This window comes from Mesoplodon densirostris, chromosome 8, assembly GCF_025265405.1.
Source record: "Mesoplodon densirostris isolate mMesDen1 chromosome 8, mMesDen1 primary haplotype, whole genome shotgun sequence".
NCBI lineage: Eukaryota > Metazoa > Chordata > Mammalia > Artiodactyla > Ziphiidae > Mesoplodon > Mesoplodon densirostris.
The window spans coordinates 56,276,184-56,300,282 of NC_082668.1; the positions used below are offsets into that span (position 1 = coordinate 56,276,184).

Here is a 24,099-nt window from a genome sequence, read left to right on the forward strand (position 1 = left end):
TTCGTCATCTCGAGGGCAGCCTGAGCTCCAGAGCACCCAACTGTCCCCCTTATCTCCTAGACTTCCCTTCTTAGTGAGCAAGCCCAACAGCACATGCTCAGGTCAGTTTTCGGGTACAGAAATGATTTTGTGGTGAGTATGAAGCAAATAGAGTGGTAGTGGCAGACTGCCTATCATTTATCAGCCAGAAGACCTGAGTAAGTTACTTAGCCTCTATCTGCCTTAGTTTCCTTCTCTTTAAAATGGGAATAATAAAAGTACTTATCTCATAAAGGATTAAACTAGTTAACAATTGTAAAATTGCTATATATATTAAATATATATTAAATATATAAAATTATATATTATATATAATATATAATATGTAAATATATAATAATACATGTTATATAAAATGGGAGTAATGAAAGTGCTCATCTCATAAAGGATTAAGCTAGTTAACAACTGTGAAACTGCTATGTATAAAATAAATATAATATACAAAAATATATATGAGTATATATAATATATATAAAATACATATTAGTATATAATATATATAGGATACATATTATATATAAAATATACAGGATATATATTATATATAAAATATACATACATACATATATATATAAACAGCTTTGGCACATGGTAAGTGCTCACTGAACTTAAACTATCATGATTTTGAGGGTATAAGTGGCTTCTTTTTATATTCTCTACAATGTCTCACATGCAGAAAGTGAGCAGAAATATTTGTTAATTTGAATTGAATAGAAATGAACCATCACACATACACAGAATAAAGTTTTATCCTTATGAGGAGTGAAATCCCACCAAGATACAAAGATCACATGCCTTTGTCAAGCCCAAACCATCCCAAGAAGTTGATACTCTTTCCAGCCTGCATCCATTATTAGAAACCAATCAGCTCCTCTCCCTTCAAAAGATTTCTCTCTCTTCCACTCCCCAGAACCTGTTGAATTAGAAGGGCTTTCTTCAATCTGCCCGTTGCCTGCCACTTCCAGAATCCCCTATTGTCCTGGGATTATTTCTCCATTTTGAAAAGGCTTATGTACAAAAGTCCCATTGCATCAGCCTGGTTGGCCCAAATGTTTATATGTAGAGGTAGGATGAGTCACCCCAGCACCCCAATATATTTGGAAAAGAAATGGTCCAAGGAAAATCTGTTTTGAACCTTGACAAGCAACTAATATTAAAAGCCTGTTGTGGGCTTCCCTGGTGGCGCAGTGGTTGAGAGTCCGCCTGTTGATGCAGGGGACACAGGTTCGTGCCCTGGTCCGGGAAGATCCCACATGCCGCGGAGCGGCTGGGCCCGTGAGCCATGGCCACTGAGCCTGCGCATCCAGAGCCTGTGCTCCGCAATGGGAGAGGCCACAACAGTGAGAGGCCCACGTACAGCAAAAAAAAAAAAAAAAAAAAGCCTGTTGTGAGGACTTTTTCTAATTAAACATTGTGTCAAATAAAGGTCATTCCCTCCAGATGGTATTTCTATTTCCCATAAGGTCCTGGAGCAGGTTTGCTCATGACGTTCTTTTCAGTACCTGCCTGGCTGAGGCACTGAGAGCTCTTTCCTTTCTAAAGTCATCTCATTCACAGCGGACACTTCAGGCGCTCAGCTGTGGTCCTGAGGCTTTGTGAGTGCCTATAGATCCCAGAAATTCCCACCCAGTGTCAGGCTCGGAGTGGCTAGATGGCGTAGGTCAGGCCAGTTATGAGCCCCTGGCTCCCAACCCATCACTTCCTCACTTTCCACATCGTCGGGTTTCCAAGAGAGGGAGAGGAGGGAACACTCCATCCCTGACTCCAACACTACAATCTGAGCAGTCCTTCTGAAAGAGGGGGCCAAACAGGAACCAGCAGGGGAAATTTCCTCACAGTTGAGGTGTGAGATCAGTCCTTGAGTGTTTTGTTCTCAGCCGAAGTGTTTCAAGGGTAGATGTTTCATCAACCTCAATGGTAAATCCACCAACACCCTTGTTAATTCTAAGTGTTCTTTTTAGTTGCCAAGCAGGAGCAGAGTTTATCAATATTCTTTTATATAGATCAGAAAAAACTTCAAAAATATTTTAGTTTATTTATTCAGATCAATATAGACCCAGAGAAAAACAATACCTTAAAATAGTGCCCTATAATTTGCTGGCTCATCCAAATAACCCCCTCACCCTCTCATTGCTTCTTTGAAGGAGGCTGAAAAGCTGAACTGTTCCCTATTTGTGCACCCCTGGGACATGCAGATGGATGGACGGATGGCCAAATACTGGTTCCCTTGGCTCATAGGTTTGTGTCAGCTTGGGATCTGGAAAAGAGAGTCAAGCCCTTAGTTTTTTTCAATTATCTGTGGGACCCTATTATGTCAAAGAGAGAAAGTATGGGGCCTCCCTGGTGGCGCAGTGGTTAAGAGTCCGCCTGCCAATGCAGGGGATACGGGTTCGTGCCCCGGTCTGGGAGGATCCCATATGCCGCGGAGCGGCTGGGCCCGTGAGCCATGGCCGCTGGGCCTGCGCGTCCGGAGCCTGTGCTCCGCAACGGGAGAGGCCACAACAGTGAGAGGCCCACATACCGCAAAAAGAAAAAAAAAAAAAAAAAAAGAGAGAAAGTATGAATAACTAACAGGATTGTGAGTTATTGAGCTCTTACTCAGTGCTATATGTACTACCTCATTTAATTTTTTTAATTGAAGTATAGTTGATTTACAATGTTTCAGGTATACAGCAAAGTGATTCAGTTAGATTACCTCATTTAATTTCAATCTTATCCACACAAAACTTTATGAGGTTGACACTATAATAGCCTTTTTTTTTTTTTTTTTTTTGGCTGGGCCACATGGCTTGCAGGATATCTTAGCTCCCCAACCAGGGATCAAACCCATGCCCCCTGCAGTGGAAACTCGGAGTTCTAACCACTGGACCGCCAGGGAATTCCCTGTAATAGCCATTTTATAGATGGAGAAACTGAGTCTTGAAGTGGTTAAGTTGTGCAGGTCACATAGTTAAAAAGTGAAAATGGAATTTACATAGATCTGTCTGACTCCAAAGCCACCACCTCACTACACAGACTGCCAAAAAGGCTCTGAAAAAAAGTAGCCATGCCTGTCTAATAGATTTTTAGAAGCCAATGATAGCATCAGCCCTTACAAATGAGAACCCTGGAGTTACAAGTAGAAAGAAGGTCAGCTTCTACCGCCTAAGGATCTGAGACCCTAGGTTGCAGATGACCAGGCTTTCAAGTCCCCAGTTACCTGCTCTTTGCCACCTGCACTGTTCACCCATGGTTCCACCTGAGGGTAAGGGAAGGGCAAAGAGGAGAGACCTTTACTGGGCCTACCAAGCTCTGGATAGGAGCTGGTCCAGATTCTCTTTCTGCTCTGACATTCCATGCCCTTGTTATTGCTTTTGGAGACAAATGTGTTTAAGTAAGGCAGCTTCCTACCCATCCCCCACCAAATTCTTGAGCAACAATTAGTCAGAAGAGATAAACTAAGTAGCCCCTGTGCTCTCTAGCTTCTAAGAAAATCTCATCCTAATTCACACAACACTTTGACAAGTTCCACAAACTTATTTGCATTGCAACTTCCCACATGAAAAACAAAGGAGAGCATTTACATAGAGGATCATTTTCATCCCTCATTATACAACACATATATTGATACTTTCTAGCATGCCAGGCAATGAAGATGTACCAGACATGGACAAAACCTCTGGCTGCCTGAAGCCTGAGTTGACAAGTACACAGATCATAAACAAACAGGCTAATTTCAGAATTTTATTCTGGATGCAAAGGGGGTCTTTAGGAGACTGGAGAATTCCCAGCAGGGGAGGGCCATGATCCAATTTACATTATAAATATTCCACTTTGGCTCCAATATGGACAATGATTGTGGGGTTATTGTCCAGGTAGTTAATGGAAAGCAGAATCACAGGACCAAAAGGAAGTGATGCTGTCCATCCCCCTGCCTGCAGGAAACTCTACCCACAAACCACTCCCAGATAGATATGAATCCATTGTGCTTCCAGAATTCTCAAGAGGCCAAGGATCCAGGGAGCCAGGGGCATCTCTGTCCATGGAACAGTGACAAGCCTAAGGCAGGATGAACAACCAGTAAAGGCCCACTAGGCAGCCAGAGAATCAGGCTTCCCCAGAAGGCCCAGGGCTCAGTCACAGAGCCCCCAGAGATTTCTTAATCACAGTCTGAAAAGCAGTCATCTGGAAATATAGCCCAGATTGACTCCATGGAGGTGAAGACATCAGGCATGGACCAGCTGCCTCTTCTAGAAGCACAAAGTACTTGAAATAATTCATTTTTATCCAGTTATTTTCAACCTCAGCTCCAAGAAGCAGTAAAGATTTGGCAGGAATATTAATATTAGTTAATATTTATTGAGCACTCACTAAATGGCAAGAACTAACCATTATTAACCCCAGTTTACAGATGAGGAAATTAAAGCAGGGAGGCAAATCATATTTGTTGAGCCCCTCCAATGTGAAGTTCTGGCCAAGAACTTTCCCAGCATCATCATTTGCAAGGTTCCACAACAGCCTTCCAAGATGGGCAACACTGTCCCCATTTCACAGTGAAAAAGCCCAGACTCAGGGGCATTAAATTACTTGTCAAAGGCCAAGAAGCAAAAAATTGGAGGAGAAAGGGTTCAGCCTAGACTCACTGTACTCTGCTTGCCCCACTGCACACAAAATGGAAGCTGGGAGAGTCAGGACAAAAGACAGGTCCTCTGGCTCCTTGACTGTTCTAGCCATTAGATGACTCTACTTGCAAGTGGCAAATAGGAAGTGTCGCATGGTTTCTGCTTGCCAAAGTAATGGCCTGCATACAACCAAGCCATGCTAGGGCACAGGGACCCTGTGCTTCTCAGCAAGGTCCCATTCCCCTGCCATTAGCGTCACGGAACTTCTTGCTCGTGATGACAAGCCCTATACGTCATGACTGTTTCGCCTTCCAGGAATGCCCACAGAGACCACCACAGCCATTTGCTCCATGATCATGGGTGGAGTGTTCCAGAAGTTTCCTAGACTGAAAGTATGTTTTGCACATGGAGGTAAGACCCTATCTGTATTAGTCAGCTTGGGCTGCCGTAACAGAATATGACCACAGACTGGGCAGCTTAAATAACAGAAATGTATTTTCTCACAGTTATGGAGCTCCCAGATCAAGATGCCAGCACAGCTGGTTTTTGGTGAGGTCTCTCTTCCTGGATTACAGAAGGCCACCTTCTTACTGTGTCCTCACATGGCCTTTTCTTTGTGTGTTCACAGGAAGAGAGAGAGAGAGAGTTCCTGTGTCTCTTCCTCTTCTTATGAGAACACCAGTCCTGTCAGATGAGGGTCCTACCTTATGACCTCATTTAAGCTTCATTATCTCCTTAAAGGCCGTATCTACAAATATAGTCACATTGGGGGTCAGGACACAATTTTGGAGGGACACAATTTAGTCCTGGTAGTTGTTCTAGTTATAAAGTATATGATGGTTCAAGGACCAAATTCCATTTCTGCAGACAAGTTTAGTTTGGTTGGCACAGTTTACTTGATTTTGTTTTGTTTTTCATTTAAATCTCTCGTCAGACCACAAGCTACCACAAGCTCTCCAGTTTGCAATAGTCCCTACCATTCACTATTGTTTACAAACAGGCCTGTTTCATTCATTTCCATTTCCTGCTTGGTCCCTGTAGGTAAGTGAGTTTGTGACTCTTGAATACACACACACAATATCAAACTATACACACTGTTCTCTAATCCACTTTTCCTTCTCAACAGCACGTGGAGACATCTTTCCATGTCAGTGAGTACAGAGCTTCATCATTTTTGATGGTTGTACACATGACAATGCATTTTATGGATATGCTGTCATTATTTAGATATTCCCAACTGAAAGACTCCCTCTGTATTTTTCCATTATAACCAAGCTACATTTGAAAACCTTGACCACACATCTTTATACACTTGTTTTCTGTCTTTACAATAAATTCCTTAAATCTGAATTTCTAGATGAGTTAACTTTATTCTTTTTTCTGGGTCATTTCTCACATTTGGATCCCAGTAGATCCTTTGTAAATACAGTTAACTAGCTGGGCTACAGTAACTTCTCTTTGTATACAACATGAGGGTTGAAAAGAATCCTTTTCAATTAACACTAGTCCCTCAGGAATGGGCTTTACTTGCAGGTGGTTCCTTCCCCTTCACAGTAGGAAGAATCTCCCATGGATTCAGCATGCGTCCAGATCTGTGTGCCCAGGACAATCCAACCAACCCAAAGAAATACCTTGGCTCCTTTTACACAGACTCCTTGGTTCATGATCCTCTGGCCCTCAAGCTATTAACAGATGTCATAGGAAAGGTAAGCCAGGGCTGCCATTTGGGTGACTTACGGGGAGCAGAGTGCAGGATCAGCAACCAGTTGCTTGGTCTCTCTTTGAAAAAGGGATGGGAGAAAAGGCATTAGAAGAAAAAAGAGGGACAGTGAGGTTTCGGATTAGGTTTGCTTGCACAGGGTATCCTATCCAGAACCTCCTTCAACATAGACCATGTATCAGCAGGGAGCCATTATGGATGTACGCCAAGGAAATCCCAAATAGCCCACGCGGCTGGGTAGTTCCCCAGATAAATTCTTCTTCCTTACGGTCGCCTCTGTAGTGACCGTAAGGAAATGACACATCATGATGAGGTAAGCAGAGAAGAGCCACCAGTTTTGAGGTCAAATTCACCTGGGTTAAAATTCTGGCTCTACTTCTTACTGATTAGGTAAAGTGTGACTCTAACTGTCCTCATCCACTAAATGAAGAAAACTGGAACATTGAAGAGTGGGGGATGGCACTGGCCAGGGAGGCAGGGGAAGATGATGAAGGGTCTTAGGTACCACCTGAAATGTTTTTCTGGAATAACATGGCCTTTGTTTTGAAAACCATTCTCTCATTTGGCCCAAAAGACCAGCACGGCAGTGCTTTCAACTTCACAAGAAAAGGCCTTTCCTCTTCTGTGGTCTGCTAGCAGCTCTCCTGTTGGTGGCATCTCCACTTTTAAGTATTCTTTGGAAATGCTAACTGAGCAAGTTTAGACAGTGTTTAGAGCAAAGGTCAGTCTGAATTAGTAGTCTGAAATATTTAGTATTTCAATTCTGTTTGATTACTTACAGATAGCAATAGAAGGTTTCCAAATTTACCCAAAGAAAAAACTCTTTGGGGTTTCTAAAAGAATATGGACATATGTGTTTAAAGATTGGCAATATGGTACTTGCATTGAGAGTAGATTCTAAGGCATTTAAAATCTTGTTTAGCAGAGAAAGCGGTCCGTTATTTGAAAGCTGCAAGTTAGTGTTCTATCTCCAGAATGAAGACTTCATCTCACTTTAAAGCTGACTGTTTCTCTGGCTTGAGAAACTCACTAGAATATAAATGTTGAACATTCTGGTTTGGGAATAAGTTATGTGGCTGAGCTATGTTTCTGAGACTTCTGGCTTCTGTGTTGTCCCTGCTGAAATGGGTGCTTAGCAGCTGGTTGTGACTGTCGATTATTACTGGATTGGACAGAGGGGCTATGGGCAGGTGTGTAAGTAGGAAACTACAAAAAGGAGAAGCCGAAAGAGTCTGTAAACTCTGGATTTTGAGCAATGGAGGAGGGGGAATAGGAAAGCAGTGTGGAAGTGGGGAAAGGGTCAGTCTAACTACCTCCCATCAAGCCTAGTACCCCTGGTGTTCCTGGCAATGGCAACATCAGGAAAAAACACCCTTGGCAGATATAACGTCTATCTTACGAGCAATACCATCAGCAGTGAGGGATACCATCAGCACCTTCAAACAGCATTCAGGGCAATACACATCAGCCAGGGGGTCACAGCAGAAGAGCAAAAACATGGCAAATGCCTTGTGGTAACCAGTGGATAGACTAGTTAGTAAGTATATCCCTTTTGTGGACCCCCAGAAAAACTCAGAGGGCACTTTGCAAAGTTGCAATGTTGCAAAGGTGCTAAGATCTTGCATTCAAACTGTGAAGACTTGAGCCCTTATACCTTGGGCATCAAAAGCAAAAGTGACTTCATTTTATGTGACCTCATAGGCTGGTGAATCTAGGACATAGAAGCAGTATACATTAATAATTTAGGATTCTCTTTAAAATATTAATGCTTCCTCCTTCTAGTTATATTCACATTAGCAAAATCTTTCAAAAACAATCCCCAAACCAGAATGGCTAAGGAAGGTCCTAACATGACAGCTGGTCTAGAGAGCAACTGTCTATATTTGAGCAAGAGGACAGAAGGCTGTGGAAGGAGGTCTCCAGGACAGATAAAATGGAACAGATGGATGATTTGATGTGTTTGAATTTGAAACAATGATTGCCAGGCATTCAACGGATCTGTTAATACATTAGTAACAAACAAGCTGTACATATATAGAAAATTAAGCAAAATAAAGAAAAGGAAATAATTAACTCCAAGAAAACAAACATCCATATAAAGATAGATAATTATTGTATATTACCTGACTCGGCAGTGAAAAATATTTATATTTATGGTGTAAATATTAAGCACTAGCTTAACTGAAAATTGTAATTCTACTGGGAAATTGGAAAAGTTGGGATAAGAAAGAAATTATCCATGATCATAATGCGAAGTCAGTAAATACTCTCTAAAGCTAATAAATCGAGAAACAATAGTATAATCGTAATATCTGAAACTATGAGGGTGATTATCAGAAGATTCACATTTTAAAAGGTAAAAAGTGGCTGTCTTGGGATACAAAAATGGATAGGACTGTTTTTGATAAGAAAGATATTAGTAATATTTGATTGTTTAACTATGTATAGATATTATTTTGATAATACCTTCAGAATAAATAGATGTGTGTCATACATACACCAAAACCATATATTGTGCACCTACTATTTCTAAAATTCCCTCTAAACAGAAGACGTGAATTACATAATCTCTTAGTTTCCTCCCATCTCTAAAATTCTTTGCTTTTAATCTATGTCTACTCATTTTTTTTTTTTTTTTTTTTTTTTGCGGTACACGGGCCTCTCACTGTTGTGGCCTCTCCTGTTGTGGAGCACAGGCTCCGTACACGCAGGCTCAGCGGCCACGGCTCACGGGCCCAGCCGCTCCGTGGCATGTGGGATCTTCCCGGACCAGGGCATGAACCCGCGTCCCCTGCGTTGGCAGGCGGACTCAACCACTGCGCCACCAGGGAAGCCCCTATATCTACTCATTTTTAAAGGCAGAGTGCAAAGAATGCTAGTTATGTGTTATCAGTCTATCACTGTGAAAAATATGAAAAAACTTATTGCCTCCCTATATTAACATGACCATAGACAATTCACTTTATATATTTAGATGGGTAGATTTTGAGAGGTCCGTTTTCCTCTCATTATGATTATATCACAATTTTGGCTAGATCCATTGTTAATCTATTGCTGTGTAACTAACTGCCCCAACTCAGTGGATTAGAACAACAATAAACACTTACTATCTCATATGGTCTCTGTGTCAGGAATTTAGGAACAGCTTAGCCATTTCAGGATTTCTCACAAGGTTGCAGCAAGTTGTCAGTCAGAGCTGCAGTCACCTGAAGGCTTGACCAGGGCTGAAGGATTTATTTCCAAGGTGACTTTTATATATTACTGGCACACTGGTGCTGGGTTTTGGCAGGAAGCCTCAGTTCCTCCTCATCTGGGTCCCTCTACTCTCCAAAGAGCTGCTTGAGTGTCTTCACAACATGGCAGCTGGCTTTCCTAAAGAATGAGTGATCTGAAAAAGAGACGGAGGTGGCGGAGGAAAAGAGAGCAGGAGAGAGATGGAGTGTGCGCCAGGCAGAAGCTATCCTTTTATGACCTACCATCAAAAGCCATGTCGCATCACTTCTGCCGCATTTTATTCATCAGAAGCAAGGCACTAAATCTGGCCCACATTCAAGGGGAGTGGAATTCAGCTCCACCTTTTTTTTTTTTTTTTTTTTTTGGCTGCGTTGGGTCTTCGTTGCTGAGCATGGGTGTTCTCTAGTTGCAGATAGCGGGGCTACTCTTCGTTGAGGTGCGCAGGCTTCTCATTGCGGTGACTTCTCTTGTTGCGGAGCACGGGCTCTAGGCGCGCGGGCTTCAGCAGTTGTGGTGCGTGGGCTCAGTAGTTGTGGCTCGTGGGCTTCAGTAGTTGTGGCACACGGGCTCAGCAGTGTGACTCATGGGCTCTAGAGCGCAGGCTCAGTAGTTGTGGCACATGGGCTCAGTAGTTGTGGTGTGTGGGCTCTACAGTGCAGGCTCAGTAGTTGTGGCACGTGGGCTCTAGAGTGCAGGCTCAGTAGTTGTGGCACGTGGGTTCAGTAGTTGTGGTGCGTGGGCTCTAGAGCGCAGGCTCAGTTGTTGTGGCACGTGGGTTCAGTAGTTGTGGCATGTGGGCTCTAGAGCGCAGGCTCAGTTGTTGTGGCACATGGGTTCAGTAGTTGTGGCATGTGGGCTCTAGAGCGCAGGCTCAGTAGTTGTGGCACACGGGCTTAGTTGCTCCGCGGCATGTGGGATCTTCCCGCACCGGGCTGGAACCCATGTCCCCCACATTGGCAGGTGGATGCTTATCTACTGTGCCCCCAGGGCAGCCCGGCTCCACCTGTTGAAGACATGTTTGTAAACCACCACACCCCACACTCCAGCCACCTAAATGCAAACTACCTTCAGTCCTCCGACAACCACCCCAAAGTCTCATTCATTTACAGCACCAGCTTAAAGTCCAGGATCTCACCACTTAACGTAACTCGGGGATGACGCTCCTCATGCACAGTTTCTCTCAACCTGAAGATCTGTGAACCACAGAGACAAGTTCTTTACCCAGCACACACTCACGCAACACTATAAAATGGTGAGACATGCAAAGGATAGTTGATATAGACCCTCCATTCCAAAAGGGGAAAATCAGGATGTTTAGAGGAGTTACTAGTCACTAGCAAATCTGAAATCCACTGGGCACATGTTAGCGTTCCTTGATTAGAACTCAGAACACAGGAATGATTCTCCACAGCTCTTGGTTCTTCCCTCTGAGTCATCCCTCCTTTTCCATGAAAGGGAGCCCATATTGGCGGCTGAGTAGTTTCTACAGACTGCTTTATGCCCCTACAACTTCTGAGGCCCGAAAGCTTCTTTTCATTTTGTTCTATCCATTCCTTTCAATCCTGTTAGTGTTTCTGCTAATACAATTATCTTAAAAACTTTGCAGATCATAACAGCACTGGTGACTACGAATGTGGCGTCAGTGTACAGAACATTGTCAATGATTAAACGGTAACAAAGTTTAAGAAAAAACAAACTAAAAAACTTTGCAGGTCTTTCGTGAATCTTATTAGGTTTCAAATTAGGCAAAAGCCTTACCCACACATCTCTGAGAAAAGCCCTTTTCTGCAGAGGCTGCTGAAGGAGCATCCCTGGTGGCGCAGTGGTTGAGAGTCTGCCTGCTGATCCAGGGGACACGGGTTCGTGCCCCGGTTCGGGGAGATCCCACATGCCGCGGAGCGGTTGGGCCCGTGAGCCATGGCCGCTGAGCCTGCGTGTCCGGAGCCTGTGCTCCGCAACGGGAGAGGCCACAACAGTGAGAGGCCCGCGTACCGCAAAAAAAAAACAAAGGCTGCTGAGGAACAACACTCTTAAGCTACCTAGAAGCCCTTATTGTTTGACAGTGGTTCTTTAAGGCACTGCCTTAAATCTCTTGAGGTCATAACACAGATATTATAGTCATATCTTGGCTTCATTTTTAGACTATATTTTTCTGATTGTGCCCTGGATTTAATCTTTGCCAGTAAGCCATCTCTAATTTTAGCATCATTTGCCATTGGAGAGGCTGGGAATTTTCAAACCCAACAATTCCTGGCTCCTTTATATTCAATAGTCCTTCCTTTAAGGCACTCCCCTTGCATTTTACTATAAGCAGCAAGAAGCAGCCATGCAGCGCTTCTAACACTTTGTCTGGAAATTTCCTTAGCTCTATCACTCAGTTTATTAAATATATTTTCTACTTTGTATATTACTGTAGGTGACCGTGTTGCTTTTTTTTTTTTCTTTTTTGCCACAGCATAGCAAGGATCTCCTTTCCTCTAGTTGCCAGTAACATTTTCCTCATTCTCTTTAAAGTCCTTACTGGTAACCTTCTCACAGGTTATCAAGCTTCTAATAACAGTCTTTACAAGGATCTTCAGTCTTCCACTATCTCAAAGTCCTTCCAACTTCCTCCCACTAATCAGTTCCAAAGCCACTCCCACAAGTTTTCATTATGGCAACACCCTACTTCCAGGTACCAAAATCTGTATTAGTTATCTATTGCTACATAATACATTAACCTAAAACTTAGGTTAGTTTTAAAACAACCATGAACATTTATTATCTCATGCATTTCCTCTGGGTCAGGAATCCAGGAACCCCATGGCTGGGCAATTAGGGTTCAGGGTTTCTTATGAGGTTCAATGAGATGACTGCAGCCCAATGATATCTATCTATCTATCTATCTTTCATTCTTCCACCCTTTACTTTTTTTTTTTTTTTTTTTGCGGTACACGGGCCTCTCACTGCTGTGGCCTCTCTTGCTGCGGAGCGCAGGCTCCGGACGCGCAGGCTCAGTGGCCATGGCTCACGGGCCCAGCCGCTCCGCAGCATGTGGGATCTTCCCGGACCAGGGCACGAACCCATGTCCCCTGCATCGGCAGGCGGACACCCAACCACTGCGCCACCAGGGAAGCCCACACCCTTTACTTTTTTTTGCACACTACTTTACACTATCTTAACCCCAAACTCTCCACCAATTTTATAACTCTCCTCTCAGTACACTTAAACACATTAGGTACAGTAGTCTATTAATTCTTTCTTCTTGAAAAAATACATTCAGGAGTCTCTAACTTGCTCTAATATGGACTGGGTTGCTATTTAGACCTGCTGCACAGCTGTCATCCTGAATCTCCCCTTTGTACTCCTCACATTCTCTCTCTCTTTCTCTCTCTCTCATTGGGTTGCCTGCTTCCTGAGCCCTATGATTTTCCAATTTTTTGCTTTATTCCTTCATCTTGGTAGGGAACATCTTCCAATAACTTTCTAAGAAAGACAGTATGGGAGATGAAATTTTTGAAACCTTGGTTATTTCAGTATGTCTTTATTCTTCCCTTACAGTGAGTTAATTGTTTGGCTCGGTATATAATTCTAGCTTGGCAACTGTTTTCCTGAGTAATTTTAAAGACATTTTTCCATTGTATTATGGCTTCCAGAGTTGCTATTGAGTAATGTAACTCCAGTCTAATCCTTGAAACTTCATATAAAACCTATTTCTTTCCCCTTCACTCCCAATCTCAAAGACTCTAAGATTTTCTTTTTGTCCTAAAATTTCTCAGTGATGTTACTCAGTATGGGACTGTTTTCATCCATTATGCTAGACATTTGGTGAGTCCTTTTATTCTGTAAAATTTTCTTAATTTATTTCTTTAATGACTTCCTTCCCTCTGTTTTCTCTTTCTGGAGTTCCTAAAGTTGAACCTTATTTTTTTTTCTGTCTTACACCTCCCCTTTTTGAGCTTTTGTTTTATTTTCTGGGATATTTCCTCAACTTTATTAATAAATCCTTTTATTTAATTGGCTTTTTTAATTTGTTTAATTTGAAAGAGCTTGCTCTTACTGTTCTTGTTCTGTAAACTTTTCAAAAACATCCTGTTCTTGTTGATTGAGTTCAATATCTTTTATCTCTCTAAAAATATTAGTTATTTTGGGAAATGTACTTCTCCCCACAAGCCTTCCTCCAATTGGCTTTCTGTCTTTTTTTTTTTTAAGTCTCAGTCTTTCATATTAAATGCTTTCCTCAAATGTCTATAATCCTTGGCTGTCTGCTCATATTTAATAGCGGTCACTAAAAGGATGATTGGAAGTCTCTGCATGTGGATGGGGCCTGTCAAGTGTGGTCTTCTCTATAGAGTAATCCAACTGAGCCATGTCCTTTTGAAACTCCAGAAATCTGGTCTTTCCTTTTTGATTTATCACTTTCCCAGAGAAGCTCTTTCAATCTCTTACCTGAATGGTAAAGTCCTGGTTGCCAGCATCCTGGGAAGTGAGTAGGGAATAAAGGCTGGGATGCTCAATTTTTAAAAAAAATTTTTAAATTAAATTATGTTTTTTTTTTTTTTACTTTTTGGCCATACTGTGTGGCATGTGGGATCTTAGTTCCCCAATCAGGGGTTGAACCCACACCCTCTTCAATGGAAGCACGGAGTCCCAACCATTGGACCACCAGGGAAGTCCCTGGGATGCTCAATTTTTAATAAATAAACTTTCATTAACCTTTTGCTTTCAGAACATTCCACACTCTCAACTGTGCCTGATATCTCCCAGTTCAGAGACTCTCTGACCCTTTCACCCCCTTTTGAGACTAAATGACCAGTCTTTTGCCAGGATGAGGGGAAAGCAGACACTGGACTTAGGGAGGTGATCTAGGGTCTAACTGCTTCTGAAACAGGCTTACAATGAATCCTCCTGTTGCTAGTTCTTTGTCTCTACTTCCAGAGGCACCTGGTGCTATCAATTACATATATTTGGGGGCTTGGTGATATAAGCCAGGTTACTTTTTGGCTTATCTCATACTAGCTAAGAAGTTCTTTCTTAGTCTTCTAAAGTTAGTTACTATTATCCAACTGCTTTCCAGTTCCTGAAGTTTTCTTCTTAGTTCTTCTATCCTGTTCTCTTTGTCCTCGTGGCTATATGCTCTTCAAAACGCACTTTACCGTCTTTCTAATGGGGTTTCAAATTGTGATCCTCAGACCAATACCAGTCCACAAAGAGTTTGTTACCAGCCCATGATGAGAGAAGGAACTTGTGCCAGAATGCAAACTGAGTCACTAAAGACACCATTTAGTTTAACTGACTTTTGGTTATTTATTTATTTATTTATTTATTCATTTATGGCTGTGTTGGGTCTTCGTTTCTGTGCGAGGGATTTCTCTAGTTGTGGCAAGCGGGGGCCACTCTTCATCGCAGTGCGCGGGCCTCTCACTATCGCAGCCTCTCTTGTTGCGGAGCACAGGCTCCAGACGTGCAGGCTCAGTAATTGTGGCTCATGGGCCCAGTTGCTCCGCGGCATATGGGATCTTCCCAGACGAGGGCTCAAACCCGTGTCTGCTGTATTGGCAGGCAGATTCTCAACCACTGCGCCACCAGGGAAGCCCCCTGACTTTTGTTTCTAATAGCAAGACTTTTTCAGTAAAGGAAGCAGTGCATTGATTTACATTCTGGGGTAAGCTCCTTAGGTCATCATGGACAACTGAAAGACCCGTTTGCGTGCAGGTATTAATACTGGTCTTGAGCTTTCCTCCTTTTCTCTAACAAAATTTATCTTACCTATATTCCATCCACCTATGGCCCAGCTTCCAGCTCCCTGAAGTCATTTTCATGGTTATAGGCAATTAGAGGTCAGCAGAAACTACAGCAATAGGAGGGGTCTGGCTATATTTTCAGAAGTTAAAGGATATTCTAGTCCTCTCTCTGGCTTGGGTTGAAGGTGGAAGGAAGAGAGATGATATGCACATCTTCAGAGTCTTAAGATTTTTTTTTCTACTTTTTTTTTTTTGTCACGCCTCACGGCTTGTGGGATCCCAGCTCCCTGACCAGGGATTGAACCCATGCCCTGGGCAGTGAAAGTGTGGCATCCTAACCACTGGACCACCCTTTTTCTACTTCTAAAAGTTAATCTATTAATTCAACTAGAACATCTAAAATCACATAACTTAGTTTATAAATATTACTTTTTCACATTTACATTTCATGAAACAATTTTGTTCAAATACACATCTTTGACATACTGCCTTGTCATTATTAGAAACACCATTTGAGGCATTAAAATTGTTTTTAATAGCTTATAAGCACTGCAGTAAATAAACTCTTTTAATGAGAGTGTCTGTTTCCTAAGTTTCTAAATATCCAAGCTTATCCACAACCAAGTATCATTAGAATTTTCTTCTAGAATTGGAGGAACTACAGGACTATCCCTATGTTATTCACACATAGCATTCTATTCCAAATTGAATTCACTACTGCTGTTAGTCTTTTGTTTGTAGTTTGTACTTTTCAGTGGTTTCTGTTAGTTTGTTGATTTGTTTCTGCATGCCTGAGAAATGTGGTAAAAAATGATAATACAATTAAGAGTAGAAATAAAAATAGAAATGAAGATAAAGTGGAAAAAAGAAGTCCTAGAAATCCCATTCTTGTGAAGCAAACAGTAAATGATGCTTAAGAGTTTAATGCTATACAACATAGTCATAGCTGTGAGAGATATGAGTAAATTATTTGATCTCTCTAAACTTGTTTCCTTATCAACAAAATACGGATAATAATAGTACCTAACTCTTGGGGTTATAGACAGCGTTAAATAAGATAACCACATAAAGTATATAACACAATTCCAGTCCCACAGTAAGTGCGCAATAAAAGCATTTGACAAAGGTACATACAGACTCTCAAGAACGAAACTACAGTGAGAACAACTGTGACAGCATCAATCAATTTGCAAGATTTTTCATTCATCTTGAAATGTTAGAACCTCAGAATTATACAATCACTGCAAAATTGAGATAAAGGGAAAAAAATTCTACTAAATTAAAGTTCACAACAAACAAAATGTGTCTCCTTCTGAAGCAATGATGAAAAATAAGGCTTGGATCTTCTATGGCAATTTAATCAAAAGTGAAGAGGGAACAAGATAGAAAGAGGGAAGAGTCTAGAAAGCCAAGCACATGCCAAGAGCAGGACACATGCTCAGAAAAGACATGACAGGAACCTAAGCTTTAATCTCTCTCTGATCTTTAGGCTCAGTATCAGCAGGGTGTGACTGCTAGGGTGGAGTTGTAAATGGCCTGGCCAAGCGTTAGAGGAAGGCCCAGCACAGAGCCAATCTGCGAAGACCAAGACTGAGAGAGGTTTTTTCCCTTGTCTTCTTTTGGTTCTCCTTTTGCTCTAGGCATTTAAGGACATCTTATCAAAACATGAGCTGACCACAAGCTTAAGGGACAGACTGCAGAGAGCATATACAACAAAGAATAAGTCTTTAAAAAACAGTTTGGAAAAGTCACTAAAGAAGCAAATACAAAGCACACAAAGGAACAAGAACAAACCCAGAGAAGGAAGAATCTGATTACCAAAGTTACCACATTATACTATTCAAAATTTCTAGTTTTCAACAAAAAAAACTGAGGCATGCAAAGAAAAAAGAAAGTACAGCTCATTCCCATGAAAAAAAGAAATTAACAGAAACTGTCACTAGAAAAACATTGGACTTACTAGACAATGACTTTAAATCAACAGCCTTAAATATGATCAAAGAAATAAAGAAAATCATAGACTAAGAACTAAAGGGAACCAGGAGAACAATGACTGAACCAAAAGAGACTATCAATAAACATATAGAAATTATAATATGAAGCCAAATAAAAATTCTAGACCTGAAAAGTACAATAACTTTAATGAAAAATTCACTAGAGGGTCATACACCTGATAAGGGACTTGTATCCAAATATATAAAGTACTCTATATGAATAGCTAACAAGCACTTGTAAAGATGTTCAGAGTCACTGGTCATTAGGAAAAGGCAAATCAAAACCACAATGAGATACCAATTCATCCTTACCAAGATGACTATAGTTTTTTTTAAAAAGTGGAAAATGTTGACAAGAATGTGAAGATACTGGAACTCTTGTACATTGCTGGTTGGAATATAAAATGGTACAGCTGCTGTGGAAAACAGTTTGGCAAATCTATAAAAAGTTAACCATAGAATTAGCACGTCCCAACAATGCCACTCCTGTGTCTATACCCCAAAGAACTGAAAACAGGTTTTCAAGCAAATGCTTGTACACAAATGTTCATAACAGCATTATTTGCAATAGCCAAAAGGTAGAAACAACCCAAATGTCCATCAACAGATGGATGAATAAACAAAATGTTGTATATCCATACAATGGAATATTATATTCAGCCATAAAAAGAAATGATATACTGATACACACTATAACATGAATGGACCTTGAAAACATGTTAAGTGAAAGAAGTCAGACATAAAGGTCATGTACTGTATGACTCCATTTGTATGAAAAATCTAGTATAGATAAACCCACAGAAACACGAAGCAGAATAGTGGTTGCCAGGGGGTGGGTGGGAATGGAGAGTGACTTCTTAATGTGCATAAGGTCTCCTCTGAGAGTGTGAAAATGTCTTAGAACAAGATAGAGGTGATGGCTGCACAACTCTGTGAATGTACTAAATGTCACCACAGTATACACTTTACAATGGTTAATTTTTTTTTTTTTTTTTTTTGCGGTACACGGGCCTCTCACTGTTGGGGCCTCTCCCGTTGCAGAGCACAGGCTCCGGACGCGCAGGCTCAGCGGCCATGGCTCACGGGCCTAGCCACTCCATGGCATGTGGGATCTTCCCGGACCGGGGCACGAACCCGTGTCCCCTGCATCGGCAGGCTGACTCTCAACCACTGCGCCACCAGGGAGGCCCTACGATGGTTAATTTTTATGTTATGTGAATTTCACCTCAATTTTTTTAAAAAATGAAGAGGCCTTTCTCTGCAAGATAGACTTTCAACCACTCAAACCAAAATATCTATTCATATGTTCTTTTATTTTTAAAAGAGAAACCAGAAACACCTGTTCCACAAAATAGAAAGTATTTTATCTTAGAGTAAAATAAATTGTTCACTTTTAGAAGTAACAATGTTATTTTGGGACATTTTATGCCCCAATTTTTACAGTAGGCATACATGTGATCTTGTCTTGGGCATTTGATCTGTGGGTTAGAAAATGAACCTAAACTAGAGACTGGTCAGGCCCAAAAGCCAAAGTTTTTCTCCATTCCTTTTCCAGGCCATCTACCTCTTTAACATTCAGGACTGCTCTATTCAGCAATTCTAAAGGGTTAACATGATCTGGAAGCAATGAAAAGGTCCTTTAACACCAAAGATTTGATTATGTCTAGGGCTAGTGGGGGCAGTGGAGTATACCCTGTGAATTTTAAGTATTTCCACCCTGACTTGAAATTTAAATGTATTTTAACACTTCTGTCTGTAAGTATTCTGGTTAAGTGATGTTTTCTGTGTGCTGCAGTCCTCAACAGAGTGGAACCCTTTTTGATGCCTGTAAGATTCCTGAGAACAAGAACATAACTTACTACATTCTCACGAAGTTGTGGGATGTGAGAAAGAGTTCAAGTCCTGGCTCTACTGCTTGTTAGCTGGGTGACCTTTAATAAATATCAAGTCACTTACCCTCTCAGCCTCAGTTTCCTCAACTGTAAAATGGAGATGATAACCAGACAAAGTTGATGGGAGAGGCTAATAAAACACGATGCCAAAGGACTGTACAAATGTTAGTGCTTTATGCACAGTAGGTGTTAAGTTAAAATTTGTAACTTATGTAATGATCTTGTGGGTATAAGACTAATCTTACCCTGTACTGATTGAATTAAATCAGGCTCCTTAGCGAGGAAATTATGTCTCAGGGAACAAACTGAATCCTTGATATACTAGAAGTTTTGTAATAAACTATGTTATAACAGAGGTGTGTTATATTTACTGCAAAATGCTACTAATGAAATATGCTAAATGAGAAGATAGTTAATCGTTCCTTTTCCAGCAGACAAATGAATTCTCTTCCACTATTCGAGTTTCTTCATTAAGCCCCATCTTTCAGTGCTTGCAACATTCCCTTAAAATGTGAAAAAGTTAATGCATCCCAGCAGATGAGCAGTTTCTTTCTTTTCCCTGGCAGGAATATTAATTACTATTATTATCAGCTCAGTAAGTCTTTGACTTCATAGGGAGTGTGTGCAACTGGCTTTGGGAAGGAAAATGCACACTGGGGCAGTGTTGGTGTGGAGAAATCAATCAGGATTATCCACTGCTTTCCTGCCTAATAAAGGAAGCCAGTGGCTGCTGAAAAGGTACAATTTTAGGACCCTAGAAGAGGCAGCCACACTACCTAAAATGCCTACCATTAGAATTATTCCTTTGGGTTTAATACAGTCTTTAGAAAGGTCCTACTAAAATGTAGATGTTGTCAAATATTACAGTAGCACAGATGTCCTTAAAAATTGGTTCATGATTATGATCAATCCCAAGGGAACAGAATCCTGGATCACAGACAATTGGTTCATGATTATGGTCAATCCCAAGGGAACAGAATCCTGGATCGCAGACAAGAAGGAAGAAGGAGGAAGAAAGTTCTAGCTTTTGGGAGGCCAGGAACAGGTATGCTACTTGGGAGCCTGAGATGTCACAAGAGTCTTGGGTATACCAGAGAGCTTGGATCAGTGGGAAATGAGGCAACAGTCATCCAAGGCCATATGCTATGCTTCCTTAACCAGGACTCTGCATCCATTTAAATCACAATCAATTTGCAGTTATAACAGGTGGTAGAAATAGCAATACAAAAAGTATTTTTAGGACTTCCCTGGTGGCGCAGTGGTTAAGAATCCGCCTGCCAATGCAGGGGACACAGGTTCGAGCCCTGGTCTAGGAAGATCCAACATGCCGCGGAGCAGCTAAGTCCGTGTGCCACAAATACTGGGCCTGCACTCTAGAGCCTGCGAGCCCCAACTACTGAGCCTGTGTGCCACAGCTACTGAAGCCCGCGTGCCTAGAGCCTGTGCTCCAGAACAAGAGAAGCCACCACAATGAGAAGCCTGTGCACCGAAACGAAGAGTAGGCCCCGCTCGCCGCAACTAGAGAAAGCCCGCGCACAGCAACAAAGACCCAATGCAGCCAAAAATAAGTAAATAAAAATAAATTTATTAAAAAAAATTTTTTTTAACTCAAGAAGTGTTTATTAAGCATCTATCAAGTAGGGACTGCTATCAAGTGATGGAGTATGTGACCTTCATCCTATAGGACCGTTTGCCTCTTAAGGAATCTCTTCTCCCCACCCTTTCCCTGCTACTATCCCTTCTCTGAACATGAAATGCAGTTAACAAGAACTTCACTTCCAGGTTTTTTATGCCTACTTCCCTCTCCTTTAAGAAATCACTAGCAAGTTAGAAATGGTCAAAAGTTTATCAGAAGATATCAATAAAAGGTATATAGATAGATAACAGGTATGAAAAATTTACAAACCAGATTATCACAAGTGGATAATTAACCTCCTATGGAGAGGAGTTGTGAACAGTAGCTATTAAATAATAATTAAATACTGCCACACTATAAGTTTGGTGTTCTACAATAGGCTTTCAAACTCAAGTTAGGCAGAACAGGGAAGTGTCTTAACCAGGAAGAACGAATTGCAGAGGAGTGGTTTTCATTTCGGCTTTAAAATCGTTTGCTTTCTTCTCATTAGAACAGAACAGACCCCTCCCCACTTAAAATGTATTTATATCTGAGAAGGCCATAATACTGGGAATGGAAGAATTCCTGACTAGAAAGAATTTCTAGATTTCAATTTCATGTTAATGTGATTTACAAATGTAATATAAGCATGGGACTTTTTAAAATTATGTTGTGTTTTGGAATTGTAAACAACTTTTAGCAAGAGGAGTAGAAATAAGGACAAATGAACCTCCAGTGAATACCAAGCAGGCAGTTCAGAACGAGATCAGCTGTTGGCACAGATGTGAGGAAACATAACTTTGGGTCTTTAGGGCTTCTACCAGCAGGTGTATTTGCTTGGTTTTAATACAGTACATGAATACAGGAATCTAGAGATAGAGTTGTGAGTCTATCATGGCCTTCCTCTAAATTTTATTACATACTTCCCCATATTATTTCATGTAAATGTATTCATAAAACCTAGGAAAATCCTTTTTTTTCTAGTAGAAATCAAAGTGTCATTTATCCTCAGCTCAAATTGAGAGCATTTATACATTTAATATTTCAGGCCTAGTAACAATCAGACTTTCCTCTTTTGTACATTCAAGCCTTCATTCCTTCGACACACAAAGCCACTCTCTGATTGATTGTAAGCATAGGTCACAGTTTTATTTCAAACAAAGAGGCTTTCTGAAAAGCCCAATTCAAAGATTCTATCTTGGCAGAGACATTTTATGGGGAAAAATGGTTAGACAATTATTGTTAGACTGGATTTTAAAAAAGAAGGAGATGACTATCTAGCTAAGGACGATTAGCCTTTTTGCATTATTGGTTAAAGTTCTTAGACTAGTTTCAAGACTAATAGTCAATTGAGTGGGTTTCCTAGGAGGGGCTGTTAAGCTCATTAAAGTCTATCAAAAAATTGCTCAAGTATTTTATCAAGAATGCTAAGCTATGTTTGGTGACAGATGTTGACTAGACTTGTGGTGATCATTTCGCAGCATATACAAATATCAAATCATTATGTTATACAGCTGAAACTAATATAATATGCTATGTCAATTATACCTCAATAAAAAAGTATAGGTTTGGGCTTCCCTGGTGGCGCAGCGGTTGGGGGTCCGCCTGCCAATGCGGGGGGCGCGGGTTCGTGCCCCGGTCCGGGAGGATCCCACGTGCCGCGGAGCGGCTGGGCCCGTGGGCCGTGGCCGCTGGGCCTGCGTGTCCGGAGCCTGTGCTCCGCGGCGGGAGAGGCCACAACGGTGAGAGGCCCGCGGAGGCCACGGCGGTAGGAGGCCCGCGTGCCGCAAAGAAGAAAAAAAAAAGTATAGGTTTAAATGCTTCTATTAGAAAAAGAAGAAATGTGTATAATCAGTGATTTATGATTCCACTTTAAGAAACTAGAAGGGGAGAAAAGTAAACTAAAAAAGTAAGCAGACAGAAAGAAATAAAAAATAGAGGTAAGAGCCAAAATCAAAGAACAGAAATAAGACAAGAGAGACACACACACATACAGTTCCCCATCAGCAATAATTGTCATACCTAGTGCCCAGATCTTGGTTTCTAGATACCTTCTACTACAAGGAAGCTGGGTTGCTTGGAGAAAAGGCTGATTCCAGGGCAGTGAAAGCACAAAATGAGATGGAACAACTTTTTGTGCCTTAAGTAAGGAAGTACTCAAAAAATCGTGCGGAAAAAGCACAAGGACAGGGCTTCCCTGGTGGCGCAGTGGTTGAGAGTCAGCCTGCCGATGCAGGGGACACGGATTCGTGCCCCGGTCCAGGAAGATCCCACATGCCGCGGAGCGGCTGGGCCCGTGAGCCATGGCCGCTGAGCCTGCGCGTCCGGAGCCTGTGCCCCACAACGGGAGAGGCCACAACAGTGAGAGGCCCGTGTACCGCAAAAAAAATTAAAGAAAAAGCACAAGGACACAGGAGTCAAGTTGAAGGAGTTCACATGGATCAAATCTGAGATGATCTGGTCATCAAAATAAACAATGATAGTTAATAGATTATAATCCATTGAATAAAGTCTAGAATGATATAAATAAATATACTATATATATATGAATAAACAAATGAACATATATAATTATATACATAAATGTATATGTATATACGATACAATCTCTTTCTTATAGTCAGTATAGAAAAAAGAGTAAGAAAATCATTATTGAATGATAAAACCAGGGGGTGAAAGTTTGATAAGGAACAAGATATTTATGTGATCTTAAAGTGTCTCCCCACGAATTACTTATTAATCATGAAGGAAAAAATAGACTTTAGAGGAAAGAAACCTGGTGGGTCCCAACTTAACTAAATGATCAAACATCACCAATACTGGGACAAACTGGTAACATGTACCCCTGATATGATGCAGTGAAAAAGACACAACATCACTTCTGTAAAATGTCTACCCCAAATGCATAATTTGTATGTAATCATGAGGAAAGAACAAAAAAACACAAACTGACATTCTATAAAATTCTATAAAATAGAATAGAGAGACATCCTGTAAAATAACTGGACTGTAGTCTTTTTCAAAAATATCTAAGTCAAGAGTGACCAAAAAAAAAAAAAAAGATTACCTGTTCCAAATTAAAGGAAACTTCAGAGACGTGATAACTAAATTTAATGTGATTATCAACTGGATCTTGGACCAGGAAAAAATAACTAGCTATGAAGCACACTGTTGGGATAACTGACAAAGTTTGAGTATGGACTGGTGATATTATATATATGTGTGTGTATATATATATATATGTGTGTGTGTGTGTGTATATATATAATAACATTGATATA

At 41.1% G+C, this 24,099-nt stretch overlaps 1 protein-coding gene across 2 annotated transcripts in view; it reads left to right on the plus strand.

Annotated features, from left to right (window-relative positions):
- Positions 1-24,099, plus strand: part of ACMSD (aminocarboxymuconate semialdehyde decarboxylase) — a 64,632-nt gene that overhangs the window by 27,953 nt on the left and 12,580 nt on the right. For both annotated transcript variants that reach the window (XM_060107125.1, XM_060107126.1), the window contains 3 exons: positions 2,184-2,277; positions 4,956-5,051; positions 6,174-6,346. In XM_060107125.1, the coding sequence (XP_059963108.1) occupies positions 2,184-2,277; positions 4,956-5,051; positions 6,174-6,346 (363 nt within the window). The remainder of the gene's footprint in view (positions 1-2,183; positions 2,278-4,955; positions 5,052-6,173; positions 6,347-24,099) is intronic.